Genomic DNA, 24,502 nt, shown 5'->3' on the forward strand with positions numbered 1-24,502 from the left:
ATCTGCTCCTCTAAAAAAAAGGGGATCCGTCCTCCTCCGTCTAGGCGGATTGGAGGGCAGTCGGGTGTAAGTGGCAGTTATGGCCTGGAGTAATAGAATGGCATGACAACCCTTTCACTGTGAATTGTCCGACATTAATATCCATATGCCCTAAAATACAAGCCGCCAGCGGGACCGTGTGGAGGGCAGGAAGGTCCAGGCAGGGCCGGGACAAGGGGTGGGCAGGAGGGGCGGCTGCCCCGGGCACAGTGGGGATTTGGGAGGTTGTGCTAAAAGGGGTGATTTGGAGGGAGGTTTACTAAAAGGGTGGATTTGTGTTAGGAAAGGGGATGGGGGGAGGGGAGGATTTGTGCTATTAGGGATTATTGGGGGGATTTGTGGTAGGAAAGGGGTTGGGGGGATTTGTGCTAGTAGGGATAATTGGGGGGGGGGATTTGTGGTAGGAGAGGGGATTGGGGGGGGGGGGATTTGTCAAACTAGTTCAACCATTAAATAAAAAAAAAAGTTATAGGAAAGGGGATGGCGGGGGGATTTGTGTTAGGAAAGGGAATGGGGGAGGGGATTTGTGCTATTAGGGATTATTGGGGGGATTTGTGTTAGGAAATGGGTTAGGGGGATTTGTGCTAGTAGGGATAATTGTGGGGGGGGATTTGTGGTAGGAGAGGGGATTGGGGGGGGGGGGGTTGCTGAACCAGTTCAACCATTAAATAAAAAAAAAAGTTATAGGAAAGGGGATGGGGGGATTTATGTTGGGAAAGGAGATGGGGGGAGTGATTTGTGCTAGTAGGGATTATTGGGGGGATTTGTGTTAGGAAAGGGGATTGGGGGGGAATTAGTGCTAGTAGGGATAATTGGGGGATTTGTGTTAGGAAAGGGGATGGGGGGGATTTGTGCTAGTAGGGATAATTGGGGGGATTTGTATTAGGAAAGGGAATGGGGGGGGGGGGGGTGAATTTGTGCTAGTAGGGATAATTGGGGGGATTTGTGTTAGGAAATGGGTTGGGGGGACTTGCGCTAGTAGGGATAATTGGGGGGGATTTGTGTTAGGAAAGGGGATGGGGGGAGATTTGTGCTAGTAGGGATTATTGGGGAGATTTGTATTAGGAAAGGGAATGGGGGGGGAATTTGTGCTAGTAGGGATAATTGGGGGGATTTGTGTTAGGAAATGGGTTGGGGGGGACTTGTGCTAGTAGGGATAATTTTGGGGGGGATTTGTGGTAGGAAAGGGGATGGGGGGGATTTGTGCTAGTAGGGATAATTAGGGGGGATTTGTCATAGGAAAGGGGATGGGGGGGGATTTGTGCTAGTAGAGATAATTGGGGGGATTTGTAATAGGAAAGTTGATGGGGGGGAGGGGATTTGTGCTAGTAGGGATAAATGGGGGGGATTTGTGTTAGGAAAGGGGATGGGGGGGGGGATTTGTACTAGTAGGGATAATTAGGGGGGGGGGGGATTTATGTTAGGAAAGGGGATGGGGAAGATTTGTACTAGTAGGATAATTGGGGGGGGGGGATTTATGTTAGGAAATGGGTTAGGGGGATTTGTGCTAGTAGGGATAATTGGGGGGATTTGTGTTGAGAGGGGATTGGGGGGGGGGGGGTTTGCTGAACCAGTTCAACCATTAAATAAAAAAAACGTTATAGGAAAGGGGATTTATGTTAGGAAAGGAGATGGGGGGGGGGGGATTTGTGCTATTAGGGATTATTGGGGGGATTTGTGTTAGGAAAGGGGATGGGGGGGGATTTGTGCTAGTAGGGATAATTGGGGGGATTTGTATTAGGAAAGGGGATGGGGGGGGGGGAATTAGTGCTAGTAGGGATAATTGGGGGGATTTGTATTAGGAAAGGGGATGGGGGGGGGGATTTGTGCTAGTAGGGATTATTGGGGGGATTTGTATTAGGAAAGGGAATGGGGGGGGGGGGTGAATTTGTGCTAGTAGGGATAATTGGGGGGATTTGTGTTAGGAAATGGGTTGGGGGGACTTGTGCTAGTAGGGATAATTGGGGGGGATTTGTGTTAGGAAAGGGGATGGGGGGAGATTTGTGCTAGTAGGGATTATTGGGGGGATTTGTATTAGGAAAGGGAATGGGGGGGGGGAATTTGTGCTAGTAGGGATAATTGGGGGGATTTGTGTTAGGAAATGGGTTGGGGGGACTTGTGCTAGTAGGGATAATTGGGGGGATTTGTGTTAGGAAAGGGGATGGGGGGAGATTTGTGCTAGTAGGGATTATTGGGGGGATTTGTATTAGGAAAGGGAATGGGGGGGGGGAATTTGTGCTAGTAGGGATAATTGGGGGGATTTGTGTTAGGAAATGGGTTGGGGGGACTTGTGCTAGTAGGGATAATTAGGGGGGATTTGTGTTAGGAAAGGTGATGGGGTGGAGATTTGTGCTAGTAGAGATAATTGGGGGGATTTGTCATAGGAAAGGGGATGGGGGGGAGGATTTGTGCTAGTAGAGATAATAGGGGGGATTTGTAATAGGAAAGTTGATGGGGGGGGGAGGGGATTTGTGCTAGTAGGGATAAATGGGGGGGATTTGTGTTAGGAAAGGGGATGGGGGGGGGGATTTGTACTAGTAGGGATAATTAGGGGGGGGATTTATGTTAGGAAAGGGGATGGGGGAGATTTGTACTAGTAGGATAATTGGGGGGGGGGGATTTATGTTAGGAAATGGGTTAGGGGGATTTGTGCTAGTAGGGATAATTGGGGGGATTTGTGTTGAGAGGGGATGGGGGGGGGGGGTTGCTGAACCAGTTCAACCATTAAATAAAAAAAAAGTTATAGGAAAGGGGACGGGGGGATTTATGTTAGGAAAGGAGATGGGGGGGGGGATTTGTGCTATTAGGGATTATTGGGGGGATTTGTGTTAGGAAAGGGGATTGGGGGGGGAATTAGTGCTAGTAGGGATACTTGGGGGGATTTGTGTTAGGAAAGGGGATGGGGGGGAATTAGTGCTAGTAGGGATAATTGGGGGGATTTGTGTTAGGAAAGGGAATGGGGGGGGGGGAATTTGTGCTAGTAGGGATAATTGGGGGGATTTGTGTTAGGAAATGGGTTGGGGGGACTTGCGCTGGTAGGGATAATTGGGGGGGGATTTGTGTTAGGAAAGGGGATGGGGGGGATTTGTACTAGTAGGGAAAATTGGGGGGGGGGGGGATTTATGTTAGGAAAGGGGATGGGGGGAGATTTGTACTAGTAGGATAATTGGGGGGATTTATGTTAGGAAAGGGGATGGGGGGGATTTGTGCTAGTAGGGATAATTGGGGGGATTTGTGTTGGGAGGGAAAAGTTTTTTTGGGGGGATTAGTACTAGGAGATGGGATTTGGGGTATTTGTGCTTGGAGAGGGGGATTTAGAGGGGGGAGAGGATTTATGCTCAGAGGGAATACTTGAGGGGTAGAGGATTTGTGTTAGGTAGGGTTGCACCCATACTGTTTTTTAACCAGCGATTAGGAGTACCAATACTCAGGTACACACGGATACCAATTACCGATACCTTTGCGGGGTGAATTGAGCTCATACAAAATGAATGGGCTCAAATCTCACTGCAAAGAATCGCATGCGCTTTGAACAGGAATGCGGTGCGACTCACATACGGTTTCCCTGCAGGCGCAGTGCGATTTGAGCCATTCATTTTGTATGGGCTCAAATTGCACCGTAAAAGAATCAGTGTCAGGTATCAGAGCACTAAAAAAAAATTTTCTGTAGCAACATAAGGTGAAAATTCGGTTGGTCGAATTTCGTAATCAATGGCGGCACCGTCGAATTACAAAACGCATAAAAGTTCAGCTTTCCTAAAGAAATTTTGTTCGGAATTCGACTCGTGTATGGCCTGCATAATGCAGCCACCGCATCTAACGATGCAATATATTATATTTTTGGGGTTTTCGGTTTAGAACTACAACCGAGCGGCTTCTTCGCCAGTGGTCTTTCTGTTACTTTGTCCACCTTGGTACTCCGAGGCGCAACTTGTTTGTGCCGCTCATGAAAAGTACATAAATGAGCCTTGGTGTAGGAGGCAGGGAGCAGCGATGGCGGGGCAACGGCCAGCTTGGCAGGACTTGGATACAGATCGGTCGCAGCGGCCCACAGGAAGGTTCCTACTAAAAAAGCAGCAGAGCCTCCAGGCTTAGTGTATGACCCACAGAATTGGATCCCCATCTGTCCCTTTTTGGTGGATCGGATGTCGGTGGGTGTAGACAGACTCGTGTCCAATCACAGAGTCCGTGTGAAAGAGCCCAAAATTCTTTTCTTTAGCAACAAAAGGTGAAATTGAAGGCTCGGTTGGTCGAATTTTGAAATCAATGGCGGCACCGTCAGAATTACAAAACGCATGAAAGTTCAGATTTCCTAAAGAAATTTTGTTCGGAATTCGACTCGTGTATGGCCTGCATATTGCAGCCACCGCATCTAACAATGCAATATATTATATTTTTTGGGGGGGGTTTCGGTTTAGAACTACAACCGAGCGGCTTCTTCACCAGTGGTCTTTCTGTTACTTTGCCCACCCTGGTACTCCAAGGCGCAACTTGTTTGTGCCGCTCGTGAAAAGTACATAAATGAGCCTCGGCGTAGGAGGCAGGGCACAGCAATGGCGGGGCGATGGCCAGCTTGGTAGGACTTGGAAACAGGCCGGTCGCAGCGGCCCACAGGACGGTTCCTAATAAAAAAGCAGCAGAGGCTCCAGGCTTAGTGTATGACCCACAGAGCAGAAAGAATCAGGCTCTGCATTCCTGTAGCCTGGAAACCGTGCGCTCCCCTTTCAGCCCTCCGCTCACCAGTGACAGTACCAATTTGAATAAGAATCGCTCCATTTGGAATCAGAATGGAGGGAGGGAGAGTGGCCCGGTTATTCCTGCCCGCCAGCTCCTTCCCCGCTTGTTTGTTTTCACATTGCTAGTGTTCTCACGCTGGAAGTTGGTATAACACCCTCTGTGCACTCAGAAAGCTGCGCCGCGGCGGTCTGCGGGCCAAGCTGGCAGATAAAGCTCCCAGTTATCTTTTGAGGCTTCCCTGAGTTTGGCTGCAGGACGCAGAGTGCTGGAAGAGGAGCGAACTCGGACGCACGGCCCCAAGGTAACCGATTTCAAGTTGTACTTTGTGTGGTCGGTGAATTAGGTCAGCCCGTCCGGCCGTTACACTGACAATGGTGGAGGGGGCGGGGGCGTACAAAAAGTGGGAATTCTGACTGTTCTCACAAAGGATGATAAGACCCCTTGAGGGTTAGGGACCGATGCGACTGCGCAACATATATATGTACAAATTGACGGTGCTATAGTTTCTATGTAATAAAACGTATAGGGGTTACTTACTAAACCTGGAGGGTGCAAAATCTGGTGCAGCTTCCCCCCCCCCCCTTCACATCAAGCCCAACTTTGAAATCGTGCGACTTACAGTGAAGTTGCACGATTTCAAAGCCGGGGGACCCGCCGATTTCAGGTGCGATTTGCAAGACATCTGATCAGGGGTGGACTGACCAATCGAGCACTCGGGCACTACCCGAGGGCCCGGGGTCAGTAGGAGGCCCCATGAGATGCCCCTGGTACCTTTCATTGGCTTTTTTGGGTGTTGGCGAGGACAAAGGGGCCCCATGATCCCCTATTGCCCGGGGGCCCCATGAGTTGTCAGTCCGCCCCTGCATCTGATACAGATGTCTATGCAAATCACACCAAAAGTAGCGCATGTACTACATTAGAAATCGGCTCTGTCCAAGTTGGAACTGCACCAGGGGCGGACTGACCATTTGGAAACTCGGGCACTGCCCGAGGGCCCGGGGTCAGTAGGGGGCCCCATGAGGTGCCCCTGGTACCTTTTTCATAGGCTTTTTTGAGTTTGGGCAAAGACACAGGGGCCCCATGATCCCCTATTGCCCGAGGGCCCCATGAGTTGTCAGTCCGCCCCTGAACCGCACCGTTATGACCGCTCCAAATGCAGACCGCGCCGCATTCCTGTGCAAATCACATGCGAATTCTGTGCAGTGCGATTCGAGACGTACATTTTGTATGGCTCAAATCACACCAAAAAGGTGCAGAACCCTTTTTTTGGTCCACACTGGAATCAGATCGCATGGATGTGTGATTTTCAACGATTTCTTGCAATTTTCAGTGCGATTTCCATTCTATTCTATGTATGTGAAATCGCAACAAAACTGCAGAAAAAGTCATGCAAGAACTACTTTGGAATTCGCGCCGCAGAAAATGACACGTTACTGACATTCACTAGATGCAATGTCAGGTGCGATTTTAATTCACAAATCACACCTGAAATCACACCAGTCTGACTGGGCACTTACCCTCTATTCGCATCAAGTCCGACTTTGAAATCGCGCGACTTGCTGTGAAGTCGCACGATTTCAAAGCCGGGGGACCCGCCGATTTCAGGTGCGATTTGCAAGACATCTGATACAGATGTCTATGCAAATCGCACCAAAAGTAGCGCATGCGCTACATTAGAAATCGGTGCGGCTTTGTCCAAGTTGGAATCGCACCGATATGACCGTTCCAATTGCGGACAATAGGGTGCGAATTGGCGTGCGAATTGCAAGTCGCAGGGCATGCAAACTGCATTCCAAGTCGCACCGATGTGGCCTTGGTTCACACAGCCGCAATTGGGAATTGAAATCGTACCTGAAATTGGATCTAATGAATATGAATGGGAATGAAGAAATCGTTGGGAAATCTCAAACAAATCTTCAGAAAATGCAGGGAAACCGCAAACAAAACGCACGATTTTAAATCGCATCCAGTGTGAACCAAGCCTTACACCCTGGTCACACTGGGTGCGACTTGGCATGCAATTTGCATGCCATGCGACTTGCAAATTGTATGCCAAGTCACACCCTATTGTCCGCACCGATTTCAAAAGTAATGCATGCACTACTTTTGGTGCGATTTGCATAGATATCTGTGTCAGATGTCTTGAAAATCGCACCTGAAATCGGCGTGTACTTATGTAAACCAAGTCGGAACCGCACCGATATAACCGCTGTGATTGTGGACAATAGGGTGCGACTTGGCATGCGATTTGCAAATTGTCTGGCATGCAAATCGCATGCCAATTTTCATCCAGCCCAGGGACTTATTGTCAAAGCTTTGAACAAGCTGGAGTTAAAAGCTGACTGGCTGCCATGCACGGCTGCCCCAGATTCTGAATGCTCCAGTTTTAGTAAATGCAGCACATGTATGCAGAGTGTACGGAGCTGGAAGACTTCCCTGCTGCACCTGATACTTCTGTTTCCTAGAATCATTCGTGTTTTTTTTTCTTTCTTTCTTTTTTTTTGCTACAAGTTCTCTAATACGGCTACAATCACTTTATCACAATATCCCAAAACACACAGAGATTTCCCTAGATGCATTATTCAGCATTCGACGTTAATAAAGGTGGATAGAAGGAGCTTATCATTGAAGTGATGATTCCTTTTCTGGGCTAACTCAAGTTAATAAAGATACAAGCATTTGGACAAACTTAGATCCCCTCTTCAGGATTTAGACATTTGGAGATCTAAGGGGTCCTGCGTCTTTAATAACTCGAGCCAGCCAATTCAATGTATAATTATATGAATTGCAAACGTTCTGCGCTGATCAGCAGATATCACCCTACAAGGTGCGAGAGAGAGAGAGAGAGAGAGACAGAGCGAGAGAGAGAGAGAGAGAATGGATAGACAGACAGACGGACGGGCGGACGGACGGACAGATAACGGACGGATAGATAGACGGATAACGGACGGATAGATAGATAGATAGATAGATAGATAGATGGATAACGGATGGATAGATAGATAGATAGATAGATAGATAGATAGATAATGGATGGATAGATAGATAGATAGATAGATAGATAGATGGATAACGGATGGATAGATAGATAGATAGATAGATAGATAGATAGATAGATAGATAGATAGATAATGGATGGATAGATAGATAGATAGATAGATAGATAATGGATGGATAGATAGATAGATAGATAGATAGATAGATAGATAGATAGATAACGGATGGATAGATAGATGGATAACGGATGGATAGATAGATAGATAGATAGATAGATAGATAGATAATGGATGGATAGATAGATAATAGATAGATAGATAGATAGATAGATGGATAACGGATGGATAGATAGATAGATAGATAGATAGATAGATAGATAGATGGATAACGGATGGATAGATAGATAGATAGATAGATAGATAGATAGATAGATAATGGATGGATAGATAGATAGATAGATAGATAGATAATGGATGGATAGATAGATAGATAGATAGATAGATAGATAGATAGATAGATAGATAACGGATGGATAGATAGATGGATAACGGATGGATAGATAGATAGATAGATAGATAGATAGATAGATAGATAGATAATGGATGGATAGATAGATAGATAGATAGATAGATAGATAGATGGATAACGGATGGATAGATAGATAGATAGATAGATAGATAGATAGATAGATAGATGGATAACGGATGGATAGATAGATAGATAGATAGATAGATAGATAGATAGATAGATAATGGATGGATAGATAGATAGATAGATAGATAGATAGATAATGGATGGATAGATAGATAGATAGATAGATAGATAGATAGATAGATAGATAGATAGATAGATAATGGATAGATAGATAGATAGATAGATAGATAATGGATGGATAGATAGATAGATAGATAGATAGATAGATAGATAGATAGATAGATAACGGATGGATAGATAGATAGATAGATAGATAGATAATGGATGGATAGATAGATAGATAGATAGATAGATAGATAGATAGATAGATAGATAATGGATGGATAGATAGATAGATAGATAGATAGATAGATAGATAGATAGATAATGGATGGATAGATAGATAGATAGATAGATAGATAATGGATGGATAGATAGATAGATAGATAGATAGATAGATAGATAGATAGATAGATAGATAGATAATGGATGGATAGATAGATAGATAGATAGATAGATAATGGATGGATAGATAGATAGATAGATAGATAGATAGATAGATAGATAGATAATAGATGGATAGATAGATAGATAGATAGATAGATAGATAGATAGATAGATAGATAGATAATGGATGGATAGATAGATAGATAGATAGATAGATAGATAGATAATGGATGGATAGATAGATAGATAGATAGATAATGGATGGATAGATAGATAGATAGATAGATAGATAGATAGATAATGGATGGATAGATAGATAGATAGATAGATAGATAATAGATGGATAGATAGATAGATAGATAGATAGATAGATAGATAGATAGATAATGGATGGATAGATAGATAGATAGATAGATAGATAGATAGATAGATAGATAGATAATGGATGGATAGATAGATAGATAGATAGATAGATAGATAATGGATGGATAGATAGATAGATAGATAGATAGATAATGGATGGATAGATAGATAGATAGATAGATAGATAATAGATAGATAGATAGATAATAGATAGATAGATAGATAGATAGATAGATAGATAATGGATAGATAGATAGATACAGTTGTGGCCAAAATTATTCAACCCCCAATGCTGTAAAGGGGTTTAGGGACTATAGTGTACATTTGGAATTGTATTCAGAATCAAATCCTACAAGGACGTTGTAACTACCCAAATGCAACTAAAATGACATCAATTGTTTATGTAATACAGTAGTAAATGGTTCTTATGTGGTTTCTTCATTGCCACAATTATTCAACCCCTTAAAGACTACCACTCTGAAGAACAGAGGTTCATACAGGTGCTTTCCATCAGGTATTGAAAACACCTGTGGATGTCACCGAGCAGCAATCAAGCATAATAAGCACCAATTAGGCAGCTTTAAAATGACTGTGATACTCAGCTCCTTCTAGACATTTACTGGTGTGGTTACAAACATGGTGAAGGCAAGAGAATGGTCCAGGAAGACAAGAGAAGAGGTGATTTCTCTTCACAGGAAGGGCAATGGCTATAAGAAGATTGCAAAGATGTTAAACATACCAAGAGACACCTTAGGAAGCATCATTCGCAAATTCAAGGCAAAGGGCACTGTTGAAACGCTACCTGGTCGTGGCAGAAAGAAGATGCTGACTTCGACTGCTGTGCGCTACCTGAAGCGTAGAGTGGAGAGAAGTCCCCGTGTGACTGCTGAGGAACTGAGAAAAGATTTGTCAGATGTGGGTACAGAAGTTTCAGCCCAGACAATAAGACGCACACTGCGTAATGAAGGCCTCCGTGCCAGAACTCCCAGGCGTACCCCCTTGCTGTCTCCAAAGAATAAGAAGAGTCGACTGCAGTATGCCAAAAGCCATGTGGACAAACCACAAAAGTTGTGGGATAGTGTTCTGTGGACTGATGAAACAAAATTAGAACTGTTTGGGCCCATGGATCAACGCTATGTTTGGAGGAGGAAGAACAAGGCCTATGATGAAAAGAACACCTTGCCTACTGTGAAGCATGGTGGAGGGTCAATCATGCTTTGGGGCTGTTTTGCTTCTGCAGGTACAGGGAAGCTTCAGCGTGTGCAAGGTACCATGAATTCTCTTCAGTACCAGGAGATATTGGATGGAAACGTGATGCAGTCCGTCACACACCTGAGGCTTGGGAGACGTTGGACCTTTCAACAGGACAATGATCCCAAGCATACCTCCAAGTCCACTAGAGCATGGTTGCAGAGGAAAGGCTGGAACATTTTGGAGTGGCCATCGCAGTCACCAGACTTAAATCCGATTGAGAACCTCTGGTGGGACTTAAAGAAAGCAGTTGCAGTGCGCAAGCCTAAGAATGTGACTGAACTGGAGGCCTTTGCCCATGAAGAATGGGCGAAGATACCCGTAGATCGCTGCAAGACACTTGTGTCAAGCTATGCTTCACGTTTAAAAGCTGTTATAACTGTAAAAGGATGCTGTACTAAGTACTAAGATTGAATGTCACTTGGGGGTTGAATAAAACTGATAATGCTGTGAGCACAGAAAAGACATTTGTGGTTATTTCATTATAACTGTTATGTTATATTTGTCTGACCTACAAGTGCCTCTTTAATGTAAATGTAAGCAAGATGACTGAATGATCAAAAGCAATGTCAAACTGGCCAAAACACTCAATTTCAGTGGGGGTTGAATAATTTTGGCCACAACTGTAGATAGATAGATAGATAGATAGATAGATAGATCGTTGCCTCAGAAATATGGAGGGTGGAGTTCCCCTTGAAGTAGTGGATGTGTGTGGATTACTTTTGGAGAACACAGATATTGTTTGGTGTCACTGTAAGCCACATTCAGAGACCAGCTCCCCTCTGAACGATCTTTCTCGCTCTGGTACACGTCCCCCCTGGCAGTGCCCAGCTACTTATGCTCCTTATTTTTTCTGTTAGGCCCCTTTCCCACGGGCGTTCCATATTTCCGTTTTTCATCTGTCCGTTTATTGATGAAAAACAGACCCCCATGTATTTTTATGGACTAACGGATGTAAACTGATGAAAAACTGATGTGAACCGATCCATTTTTTTCGTGGAAAAAATGTGACAGAACTGATGAAACAAACGTAAGTTCTCTTTCACATAGACGTTCCGATCGGGTCCGCCTGCCCGTTTTTCAGGCGGACCCAATCGGAACCTCCATTTTCCTCTATGGAGCGGCGGGTGTGTTCACTTACACCCGCCGACATTCCAATCAGATCTGCCAAAAAGGGATGGATGGCAATCCAATTCCCCTTCCGTCCGTTGAAACGGGTCAGATGAGAACAGACAAGAGGTCCGTTTTCATCCGACCGCCCATTGAGGAGAGTAAGTTGCTCAGCAGCGGAGCGGTCACAGAGCTGAAACGGATCCGCTAAATGGATCCGCCCCGTTGGAAAGAACCCTAACGCCCGTGTGAAAGGGGCCTTGCCAAAATTTGCAAATTGGACGGGAAAAGGGTCCGAAGAAAATGACAAGATTTATCCCCCATGGTCTTTGGACGCCATGTTCAGGGGTTTCTGTTTGGTGAACTTCCAGCGAACATCATTAATTATATCTTTTCTTATAGGTTGGCTGTAATGGGGAATCTCTTCCAGAAGTATCTGTGATTCGTGATTCCATTGTATCTCTGTATATATCTCTTCCTTGTTTGGCATCCATGTATGAGCCGAGCCGAGTCCCTTGTATGATCGTTCGTCACAGGGGCAGCTAATTGTCACAATGCATTGAGCTTTTGCCACTGAGCCATCCATGACCAGTGCATGCTGGGAGGGCGGGCCCCTATATTAGAGGGGACAGGACTTCCTCTGTCTGGGGCCCACCCATTCTTTTAACTTTTATACAATAAACATTTTATTTTGATGTCCTTTCCTCAAAGCCAGCCGAGATTTAAATGATCTGAAGAGTTCATTGAACTGATGGCGCCTCATATACTGATGTGTGATGTGCTTAGAAATGGGTTGCAGCCCGCGGTATTCAGGAGCCGTGCCAGGTGGCTGCACGCTGCTCCTGGCACAAACAATGCTGCGCAGAAGACGGGAAACCATGTCACAATTCATTAGAAACCAGCAAGAAGACAGGGGCGTTACAAGGCGGCCAGCACCTACATGCTAATACTGTGGGGCTTGCAGCATAACATATACTACAGTCTCTGGCCATCTCTTGTAGTATGTCTGCAGTCTCTGACCATCTCTTGTAGTATGTCTGCAGTCTCTGACCATCTCTTGTAGTATGTCTGCAGTCTCTGACCATCTCTTGTAGTATGTTTGTAGTCTCTGACCATCTTTTGTAGCATGTCTGCAGTCTCTGGCTATCTCTTGTAGTAAGTCTGCAGTCATCTCTTGTAGTAAGTCTGCAGTCTCTGACCATCTCTTGTGGTATGTCTGCAGTCTCTGACCATCTCTTGTAGTATGTCTGCTGTCTCTGACCATCTCTTGTGGTATGTCTGCAGTCTCTGACCATCTCTTGTTGTATGTCTGTAGTCTCTGACCATCTTTTGTAGCATGTCTGCAGTCTCTGGCTATCTCTTGCAGTAAGTCTGCAGTCATCTCTTGTAGTAGGTCTGCAGTCTCTGACAATTTCTTGTGGTATCTCTGCAGTCTCTGACTATCTCTTGTAGTATGTCTGCTGTCTCTGACCATCTCTTGTAGTATGTCTGTAGTCTCTGACCATCTCTTGTAGTATGTCTGTAGTCTCTGGCCATCTCTTGTAGTATGTCTGTAGTCTCTGATCATCTCTTGTGGTATGTCTGCAGTCTCTGACCGTCTCTTGTAGTATGTCTGTAGTCTCTGACCATCTCTGGCAGTATGTCTGTAGTCTCTGACAATCTCTTGTAGTATGTCTGCTGTCTCTGGCCATCTCTTGTATCATGTCTGCATCCTCTGGCCATCTCTTGTAGTATGTCTGTACTCTCTGACCATCTTTTGTAGTATGCCTGCAATCTCTGGCTATTTCTTGCATCATGTCTGCAGTCTCCAAACATCTCCTGTAGTTTGTCTACAGTCTCTGACCATCTCTTGTAGTAAGTCTGGTGTCTCTGATCATGTCCTGCTGAACATATTTCATCTCTAAAAGTCAACCAATGAATATTATGTGTAGCCCTTTGGTGATGTGTATAGGAAGAGAGGGGCGGGGGATGAGTAGCATTTAGGGTCTGCCATATCAAGGTATTTGATCAGCACTGTTCCAGGGTATTCCTTCTCTTGGTTACCATCTTTTATTCTTGTGTTCTACGCTGAACGTCCTGGCATCATCCCCCTGCAAGAGAAGCACAGTACTCAATGGGGCATCACAGTGCCTTGCAACTCCACTACGTCTACCACACTTTTTACTAATATAATGCAGCAATAACCTAATACTTGAATTATTAATAATTTACATAGTTAGTCTGGCTGAAAAAAGACAAAAGTCCATCCAGTTCAACCATTAAAAAAAAAAAAAAGTTATAATCCTATACCCACAGTGGATCCAGAGGAAGGAAAAAAAACCCAGCAAATCATGATCCAATTTGCTCCTGCAGAGAAAAAAATTCCTTCCTGATCCCCCGAGAGGCAATCAGATATTCCCTGGATCAACTTTACCTATAAATGTTATATCCAGTTATAGTCTGTGTATCTAAGAAATAATCCAGGACTTTTTTGAAGCAATCCACTGAACTGGCCAGAACCAACTCTTGAGGGAGTCTATTCCACATTCTCACAGCTCTCACTGAGAAGAAACCATTCTGCATTTGGAGATTAAATTTCTTTTCCTCCAGACGTAAGGAGTGTCCCCTTGTCCTCTGTGATGACCTCGGGGTGAATGACTCTACACCGAGTTCACTATGTGAACCACTGATGTATTTATTTTTAGAAGATAATCCATAAAAGAGAAGAATTAAAAGATCTTATGAAACAGGAGACGAGGAGGATATTTAATAGGGTATCAAAAGAAAGATATCAGTGGGGGGAATAGACCTGGAAAATATTTAATGAGAATGTATTAAGAAGATATGAGAATAATTGAAATGTCGCTGTTTATTTCATTATCGTTTGAGCTCCGGCTCCTATTTTGACATTTTTATATTTTGGCTATAACCATTGATGCTTTTAGTACATACCTGTATATCTTTTTATAATACTGTCTTGCAAACATTATTTCATTTCCAGTGGATCAAAGAAGCACTATATTTATACCTCTAATTGGGATTTTGACGGCAGACATAGAAATACCATATTAAATTACATTTTTAATATGCTATTTCTAAGGTTGCCTTTAAAATCCCAATTACAGGTATAAGTATAGAATTTCTTTGATTTATCTTAGGGATGATGGCAACCACACCCAAAGCCACATTAAGCCTTCATTTTCAAAGTATTCTAAGGATAAAAAGAAATGTATCAGAATAGATTTTTCTCTATTTTGACTAGTTTTAGTTTTAAAATGGTTATTATATATAAAAAGGTTACATTTTATTCTGCAAATTATCCAATTTTATCTAAAATTATGATTCAGCGTCTCGGACTCCCTGTGTAGGGACTCCTTGTAATAGTGTTTAGGTTCATACTCCTGTTAATCTTAATTAAAGGTTCTGAGGAAGCGCATATGCGAAATGCGTTGACCTCTTTGGACTACTGGAATGGAAGAATTCTCCTAGATTGTAAGCTCCCAGGATCAGGGCCCCCCTATCCCTCTTGTATTGAACTGTATTGTTGCTATATTGTCTCCCGTTATATTGTAAAGCGCTGAGCAAACTGTTGGCGCCATATAAATCCTGTATAATAATAATAATTTAAGAAATAATCTAAATATTGAGCGATGACCTTAGATTGCACTTAATGACTTGCTAGTCTGGACCTTTTTTGAAATGTAATAAAATATTGATTTTATTGAGACAAGCAGTACCAGTTAAGCACGACATTTACTTTTTTGATCTTCATAAGATTCTAATATGTCATAAAACATTATTTATTAATGAAATTATGTCTTTTTCAAAATGTGATATCATTATATAACACTCATAGTTAAACAGTTGTTTTTTTAATTTATGGTTGTTTAAAGAAATTTACAAAAAAAAAAATTGGGAGGGAAAACTAAAAACAAAGTAAAAAAAAAAAAAAGACAAAAAATAAAAAAAATATTTTTGGGAAGTATTTTCTACATTTTAAGTATCTTTTTTTTTTTTTGCTGGCATTTTGATTCATATGAAAGAACAGAGTATGCCCTTTGTCTAAATATTTTCGTGCTTAAAAGTATCTATATTTTCATTTTCAAAAGTTGAGAGGTATTTAAAATTTAAAATAGCAGAACTCCAGCCAAAACCTTGTTTGTTTGTTTTTTAATAGAATTTGAAAAATGTTAAACTTTGGTCTATTTTTTTTTGTTGTCTGTGATTCCACTGGGGAGCCTCCCACCTATTTTTTTTATCCCTGTGACACCATGGCAAGTAACAGGGGGTCACTACAATCTTTTTCAACCAATCCTGTAAGGCAGTATTAAACCAAAAATGAAAAATTTATTATATTGCAGCTTACCAATTCTTAGTCCTCATGCACACGGGACGTTTTTACAGCGGCTGTTTTTGGCTTTTGGCGTTTTTTTCTACAGCCAGTACACCCCCCAGCATGTTATCCTATGTGTCCATACACACATAGACTGGAATCGACATTTTTGGCTGGGATGTTTTTTGGCTGGAAAAAAAAAAAACAGAACTAGTGGGTTTCTAGAGGAGTTTTGTAGCTATAAAATGCTCTAATGCTGAAAAACATGGTAAAACGCCGCAAACCGGTGTTTTTGGAATTTTTTACCAACAAAATTATTTTTTTGATAAAAAAAATACGCTAAAAAAATGCCAAAAACCACAGAAGCGGAAAAACGCAGGAAAACATCATTAAACACTAATGCAAAATCCCCCAAAAAAGATGAAAAACTAACTTTTTTAACGTGACTTTACACAGCTAACGTTACCAGCGTTATCAAAACGCCCAATGTGCATGGAGCCTCAGATTTGATGACTGCATTTGTTTTTTTTTTAGGCTTTCGTTCCTTTATTTTTACCTGGCGATCCTGCCAGTAAATCACTACAGAACGAGTTGCTCGATCACTTACAGGAGGCAGAAGAAGGCCCCCCCTTTCCCCCCGTCATCGCCTTTTCTGAGCCTAGCATGGATACGGTTCGGTCACATACACTGAGAAGAATTAAAGGAACTGATTTACTGGCAGGATCGCCAGGTGAAAATAAAGAAAAGAAAGCCTTTAAAAAAAAAAAAACGAATGCAGCCATCAAATCTATAAATTGGTAAGCTGCAATATAGTTCCTTCCCTCCTTCTCTGATGCCAGAAACCAGAAGCAACTACACATCCATTCCGTTTTCAGATTGTTAGCATACAAGCCATTGCCAGCATGTACAGCGTCTGATCAAACCAATCTCGGTTTGATCAGATGCTTTGGAGGCCCAAGGAGAGGTATGGGGTCTCATGGACCCCAGATCTCTCCATAAAGAGGACCTGTCACGGCCCATGCTATCACAAGGGACGTTGTTCATCCCTTGTGATAGTAATAAAGTTCACACCCCCCCCCCCCTAAAAAAAGAAATAAAGGTACAGTGTAAAAAAATTAATTTATATAAAATAAATATTAAAATTATTATTATTATTATTATTACTAATAATAAAAAATTATATATTTTTAAAGCGCTCCCATTCCCCTTGCGCTTACGTGCAAATGCTTGGGTGCACATAGGTCCCACACACGTATGTAAACAGCCATGGGACCACACATGTGAGGTCATCAATGTCAAAGCGAAAGCAATAGTTCTAAAATCAGACATCCTGTGTAACTAGTAACCTGCAAAGCTTCACTATGGGATAACTGACAATTGCACGGTCATGCAACGTTGCACCCAAATGAAATGTACGTCCTTTTTTCCCCATAAATTGAGCTTTCTTTCGATGGCATCTGATCACCTGTGCGTTTTTAATTTTTTGCACTATAAACAAAAAAAGACTGACAATTTTGAGAAAACAATATTTTTGACTTTTTGCTATGAAACATGTCCAGTAAAAAAAATTTACAAAATCAAATTTCGTCATTAATTTAGGCCAAAATGTATTTGCTACCTGTCTTTGCTTAAAAAAAATGGTGGTATATATACTGGAATTTTTTTTAAAAAATTTTTTTTTACTAGTAATGGTGGCGATCAGGGACATGTTTGGTATCGAATTACTCAGCATAACATTCTCTTTTATATGTAACCAACAAATTGGGTAATGTATTGTGTTTGTCTTCACTAAAATTCATTAAATTGTATTACTTCTCAAAAATTTGCTTTAGAAAGACTGCTGCACAAATATTGTGTGACATAAAAAACTGAATCTCACATCATTTTATTCTATAAGGGTTCTGCTTATATAGTGTTTGGAGGTTCTAAGTAATTTTCTAGCTAAAAAAAAAAATGCAGATTTACCTAAGAGCTGTCAGAATTGGCCTGGGGGTAAAGTGGTTAAGCTCTGATTTACAATCACATCTAAAATGTGTTCAGTTGTCATTGAGTAGGATTTTTATCCATAACAGTAGTCTTTCTTTGTTCGTTTTATTGAACGATCCTACAAAGAATTTCAAATCTGTTAAAAAAAGTGATTTTTATGCTTTGTGGAGTTGTTTGCATCTATCCATTGGCACCATGACTACAAAGGGTCAGAACTAGAACTCTGATACTATATTTGTGACTCAAAAAAAAGGTAAATGCTATTTTGCGTATGCTCATTTTTATGAATGCCCCTCAGCTGTTATACACCATATAGCCAAATTTTTGTGGACCCTCCTCCAAAATTTTGAGTTTGGTGTGTTTCCAGCGAAGGGTACTGTTAATGCTACAGCATACAAAGACATTTTGCACCGGGCTTGACAAATCCCAGGCGCCAGGACACCATGGCAGCTAGAAATTGCATCCTGGCACCTGGGCTTTTGTCAGCACGTTCACTGTGGAAGGCAGGGATGGACTGACAACTCATGGGGCCCCCGGGCAATATGGGATCATTGGGCCTCTGTGTCCTCACCCACACTAAAACCACACCCAAAAAAGCCTATAAAAGGTACTAGGGGTATCTCATGGGGCCCCCTACTGACCCTGGGCCTTCGGGCAGTGCCCGAGAGCCCGAATGGTCAGTCCGCCCCTGGTGGAAGGGATCCAAAATTTGTATCGCTCAACACCCAATGTTCTGGGCACCAGGAAGGTCATTCTTTTCTACATGTAGTCCTGCTGCAGGCAAGCAGCCAGGTTCACTTGTCAGGTGGAAACATTTGGGTGGCTCCAATGCCACCCGATTGCTTCCACACACGTGCCCACGGGCTCCCCACTATGTATCCCGGGCTCCACTTGCCTGTCTACGGGACCAGCATAGCAGGCACCAGAGGGTAGAGGGGAGGGAGGAGAGTGGATTTGTGTGTGTCCATCTTGTTCCTGACCCAGATGCAATGTGTAGGACGTCACTTCCAGGTCCCCATTGACAGTTTCCCCTACCAGCATGGCCAGGAAAAAATGTAATGCAGTGTGATCTGCACTACATTACATTCAGTGGAGCATAGGGGAGACATACAGGGTCTTTAGACCCTGCATGTCTCATTCAAGAGAACCTGTCACCAAAAAAAAATCACATGAAAAAAAGTTAACTAGACAAAATATTTTTTTTAATTGTAAAAAAATGAAAGTTACACCCAAGCACATAACATCCCCACATTTTGCCGTGGACATTTTGACGTCACTTCCGGGTTCCCTATTGACAGTTTCCCCGGCCAGCATGGCCAGGAAAAAATGTAATGCAGTGTGATCTGCACTGCATTACATTCAGTGGAGCACAGGGGAGACATACAGGGTCTTTAGACCCTGCATGTCTCATTCAAGAGAACCTGTCACCAAAAAAAAAAATCACATGAAAAAAAGTTAACTAGAAAAAATTGTTTTTTTAATTGTAAAAAAATGAAAGTTACACCCAAGCACATAACATCCCCACATTTTGCCGTGGACATTTTGACGTCACTTCCGGGTTCCCTATTGACAGTTTCCCCTACCAGCATGGCCAGGAAAAAATGTAATGCAGTGTGATCTGCACTGCATTACATTCAGTGGAGCACAGGGGAGACATACAGGGTCTTTAGACCCTGCATGTCTCATTCAAGAGAACCTGTCACCAAAAAAAAATCACATGAAAAAAAGTTAACTAGACAAAATATTTTTTTTAATTGTAAAAAAATGAAAGTAACACCCAAGCACATAACATCCCCACATTTTGCCGTGGACATTTTGACGTCACTTCCGGGTTCCCTATTGACAGTTTCCCCGGCCAGCATGGCCAGGAAAAAATGTAATGCAGTGTGATCTGTGCTGCATTACATTTACTGGAGCACAGAGGAGACATACAGGGTCTTTAGACCCTGCATGTCTCATTAAAGAGAACCCGTCACCCAAAAAAATCATCACTTGAAAAAAAAGTTAAGTAGAAAAATTTATTTTAATTGTAAAAAGTTACACCCAAGCACATAACATCCCCACATTTTGCCGTGGACACTGGAATGAGAGCAATAATTCTAGCACCAGACCTCCTCTGTAATGCTAAACTGATGACCTATAGGGGACCTTTTAAGTGTCGCCTATAGAAAATATAGGGTACTGAAGTTTGGCTCCTAACGTTTTTACCTGGCTCCTAGATACAAAGCAAATTTGTCAAGTCCTGTTTTACACAATTGTGCTCCTCCAACCTTGTGGTAACAGTTTGATGAAGGCCCTTTTCTGGTCCAGTATGACTGTGCTCCTGTGTACTCACCCAGCTCCATAAAGACATGGTTTGATGAGTTTGGTTTAGAGGAACTCAAGTGGTCTACACAGAGTACTGACCTCAACCCTACTGAACATCCTTGAGGATAAAGAACAACGAGTGTGAGCCAGGTCTTTTCATCCAATATAAGTACCTTGCTTTACAAATGATTTTTGGATGAATGGGACAAATTCCCACATACTCCTTCCAAAATCTTGAGGAAAGCCTTCTATAAAAGATGCAGGTTGGCCTCCAAAGAGTGGATGCCAACGCCATATCAATGCCCATGGATTGTGGAATAGGTGTCCACTAACCTTTGCATATAGTGTAAGTAAGTGTAGTATGATGGCAGTAAACCTCTGTGAATGTTTATGCAAAGTTTGTATATACAATCTTTAAAAAATATTTTCATTATATTCACTAATGTGGTTGATCATGCTCTGATTAGACATTTCCTCTTGCAGTAAGGTGAATTGGTTCCAGCTGTGAAGCCTGAGGCAAACCCAGCTGCAGATGACTTTCGGGAGAACAATATGGCGACAGGAATGGCTGTCTTTCATCCTTGTCGGTAAGAGTATCAAACCAAGATCACACTGACAATGGAGGGAGGAAAAGGACCAAACAATGTCACAGTAATACTGGGGGGAGAAGGTCCAGAACAATCACATGCTGACACTTGGGGGTCCCAGAACAATGACACACTGACACTTGGGGTTCCCAGAACAATGACACATTGACACCTGGGGGTCCCAGAACAATGACACATTGAGACTTGGGGATCTCAGAACAATGACACACTGACACTTGGGGTTCCCAGAACAATGATATATTGACACCTGGGGGTCCCAGAAAAATGACACACTGACACTTGGGTTTCCCAGAACATGGCACATTGACACTTAGGGGTCCAGAACAATGACACACTGACACTTGGGGGTCTCAGAACAATGACACATGGACACTTGGGGTTCCAAGAACAATGACACACTGACAATTGGGGCTCCCAGAAAAATGACACCCTGACACTTGGAGGTCCCAGAACAATGACACACTGACACTGGGGGGTCCCATAACAATGACACACTGACACTTGGTGTTCCCAGAACAATGACACACTGACACTTGGAGTCCCAGAACAATGACACACTGACACTTGGAGGTCCCAGAACAATGACACACTGACACTGGGGGTCCCATAACAATGACACACTGACACTTGGAGTCCCAGAACAATAACATACAGACACTTGGGGGTTTCAGAACTATGACACACTGACACTTGGGGGTCCCAGAACAATGACACATGGGGGTCCCAGAACAATGACACATTGAGACTTGGGGATCTCAGAATAATGACACACTGATACTTGGGGTTCCCAGGACAATGATATATTGACACCTGGGGTCCCAGAAAAATGACACACTGACACTTGGGTTTCCAAGAACATGGCACATTGACACTTAGGGGTCCAGAACAATGACACACTGACACTTGGGGGTCTCAGAACAATGACACATGGACACTTGGGGTTCCAAGAACAATGACACACTGACAATTGGGGCTCCCAGAAAAATGACACACTGACACTTGGAGGTCCCAGAACAATGACACACTGACACTGGGGGGTCCCATAACAATGACACACTGACACTTGGTGTTCCCAGAACAATGACACACTGACACTTAGAGTCCCAGAACAATGACACACTGACACTTGGAGGTCCCAGAACAATGACACACTGACACTGGGGGGTCCCATAACAATGACACACTGACACTTGGAGTCCCAGAACAATGACATACAGACACTTGGGGGTTTCAGAACTATGACACACTGACACTTGGGGGTCCCAGAACAATGACACATGGGGGTCCCAGAACAATGACACATTGAGACTTGGGGATCTCAGAATAATGACACACTGACACTTGGGGTTCCCAGAACAATGATATATTGACACCTGGGGTCCCAGAAAAATGACACACTGACACTTGGGTTTCCCAGAACATGGCACATTGACACTTAGGGGTCCAGAACAATGACACACTGACACTTGGGGGTCTCAGAACAATGACACATGGACACTTGGGGTTCCAAGAACAATGACACACTGACAATTGGGGCTCCCAGAAAAATGACACACTGACACTTGGAGGTCCCAGAACAATGACAAACTGACACTGGGGGGTCCCATAAAAATGACACACTGACACTTGGTGTTCCCAGAACAATGACACACTGACACTTGGAGTCCCAGAACAATGACACACTGACACTTGGAGGTCCCAGAACAATGACACACTGACACTGGGGGGTCCCATAACAATGACACACTGACACTTGGAGTCCCAGAACAATGACATACAGACACTTGGGGGTTTCAGAACTATGACACACTGACACTTTGGGGTCCTAGAACAATGATACACTGACACTTGGGGGCCCCAGAACAATGACACATTGACACTTGGGGTTCCAAGAACAATGACACACTGACACTTGGGGGTCCCAGAAAAATGACACACTGACACTTGGAGGTCCCAGAACAATGACACACTGACATTTGTGGCCTAGAACAATGACACATTGACACTTGGGGGTCCAGAACAATGACACACTGACACTTGGGGGCCCCAGAACAATGACACATTGACACTTGGGGTTCCAAGAACAATGACACACTGACACTTGGGGGTCCCAGAAAAATGAAACACTGACACTTGGAGGTCCCAGAACAATGACACACTGACACTGGGGGGGTCCCAGAACAATGACACACTGACACTTGGAGGTCCCAGAACAATGACACACTGACACTTGGAGGTCCCAGAACAATGACACACTGACACTTGGGGGTCCCATAACAATGACACACTGACACGTGGTGTTCCCAGACCAATGACACACTGACACTTGGAGTCCCAGAACAATGACATACAGACACTTGGGGGTTCCAGAACTATGACACACTGACACTTTGGGGTCCTAGAACAATGACACACTGACATTTGTGGCCTAGAACAATGACACATTGACACTTGGGAGTCCCAGAACAATGGTACAATGACACTTGGGGTTTCAGAACTATGACACATTGACACTTGGGGGTCCAGAACAATGACATACAGACACTTGGGGTCCCAGAACAATGACACACTGACACTTGGGGTTCCCAAAACAATGACACACTGACACTTGGGGTCCAAGAACGATGACACACTGACACTTGGGGTTCCCAGAACAATGACGCACTGACACTTTGGGGTCCAGAACAATGACACACTGTCACTTGGGGGTCCCAGAACAATGACACACTGACATTTGTGTCCCAGAACAATGACACACTGACATTTGGGGGTCCCAGAACAATGACACACTGACATTTGTGTCCCAGAACAATGACACACTGACACTTGGGGGTCCCAGAACGATGATACAATGACACTTGTGTCCTGGAACAATGACATAGAGTAGGTACACATTGGGTGTCCAAACCATAACCCAGTGACACATGCCCTAAGGCACACTATCCTCTAAAATACCAGAACAATGTTACACTGACACTTGGATCTCTGGGAAGATTGAGGACCTAGAACAATGGCACTCCAAGGTCAGTGGCACATTGCTAGTGTCTCGGCCCAGATGCCTTTCTTTCTTAATGAGGCATTACCTATGACTATAGCTCACTGTACTGGCAGCTCCTTCCCAGCATGTTGAGGGTTAATGGGACATTGTACCAGCTGGAGCGCCCCGTGAAGCATGGAATATATGTCTTGTGATTCCACTGAGGTGCAGTGGATGGGAAAGGAATGTAATCTTTCCTCATTGCTGGTAATTCTACAAGAACAAGGCGTTCTGTCCCGAGCATCACACTCACACATTGCCAGAACGCAGCTAACGCGGCTTAGACCGCGATTACCAGACTTGTGATCAATCTGCTGTATGATCGCTCGTCCTAAACATTTCTGTTCCCTGGATTAAAAATAATAGACATGTCTGAATTATACACAGAAAAGTCAGAAGTTCTGATCTGCCTGTTTGTTCTAGGTAAAGGGGCATTGACTCAGCATAACCAGGCAACTAGCATTTTCTTAAAGTGTTACTAAACCCACAACAGTACAATCAGTCTGTAGATGCAGTAAAGCGTGTTTGTTCTACTCACTGTGGAACCTAAGGGGTTAATCCTCTGCATCGTGTAAAAAGGCTGTTTGATCCTGAATTTTCTGCCCCTCCTCTTGT

General features: G+C 43.4%; 1 protein-coding gene across 2 annotated transcripts in view; it reads left to right on the forward strand.

Annotated features, from left to right (window-relative positions):
- LOC149451429 (laminin subunit beta-1-like) overlaps positions 1-24,502 on the forward strand; it is a 176,945-nt gene that overhangs the window by 22,553 nt on the left and 129,890 nt on the right. The window contains exons 1-2 of one of the 2 annotated variants that reach the window (XM_089690709.1): positions 4,894-5,077; positions 20,726-20,829. In XM_089690709.1, the coding sequence (XP_089546835.1) occupies positions 20,775-20,829 (55 nt within the window). In that variant the 5' untranslated portion in view covers positions 4,894-5,077; positions 20,726-20,774. Of the gene's footprint in view, positions 1-4,893; positions 5,078-20,725; positions 20,830-24,502 lie in introns of those variants that run through there. The other variant, XM_089690710.1, reaches the window with a different exon arrangement.

The sequence above is a fragment of the Staurois parvus genome, unplaced genomic scaffold (genome assembly GCF_062004578.1).
Source record: "Staurois parvus isolate SC_StPar_1 unplaced genomic scaffold, SC_StPar_1.0 ptg000540l, whole genome shotgun sequence".
NCBI classification, from domain to species: Eukaryota; Metazoa; Chordata; class Amphibia; order Anura; family Ranidae; genus Staurois; species Staurois parvus.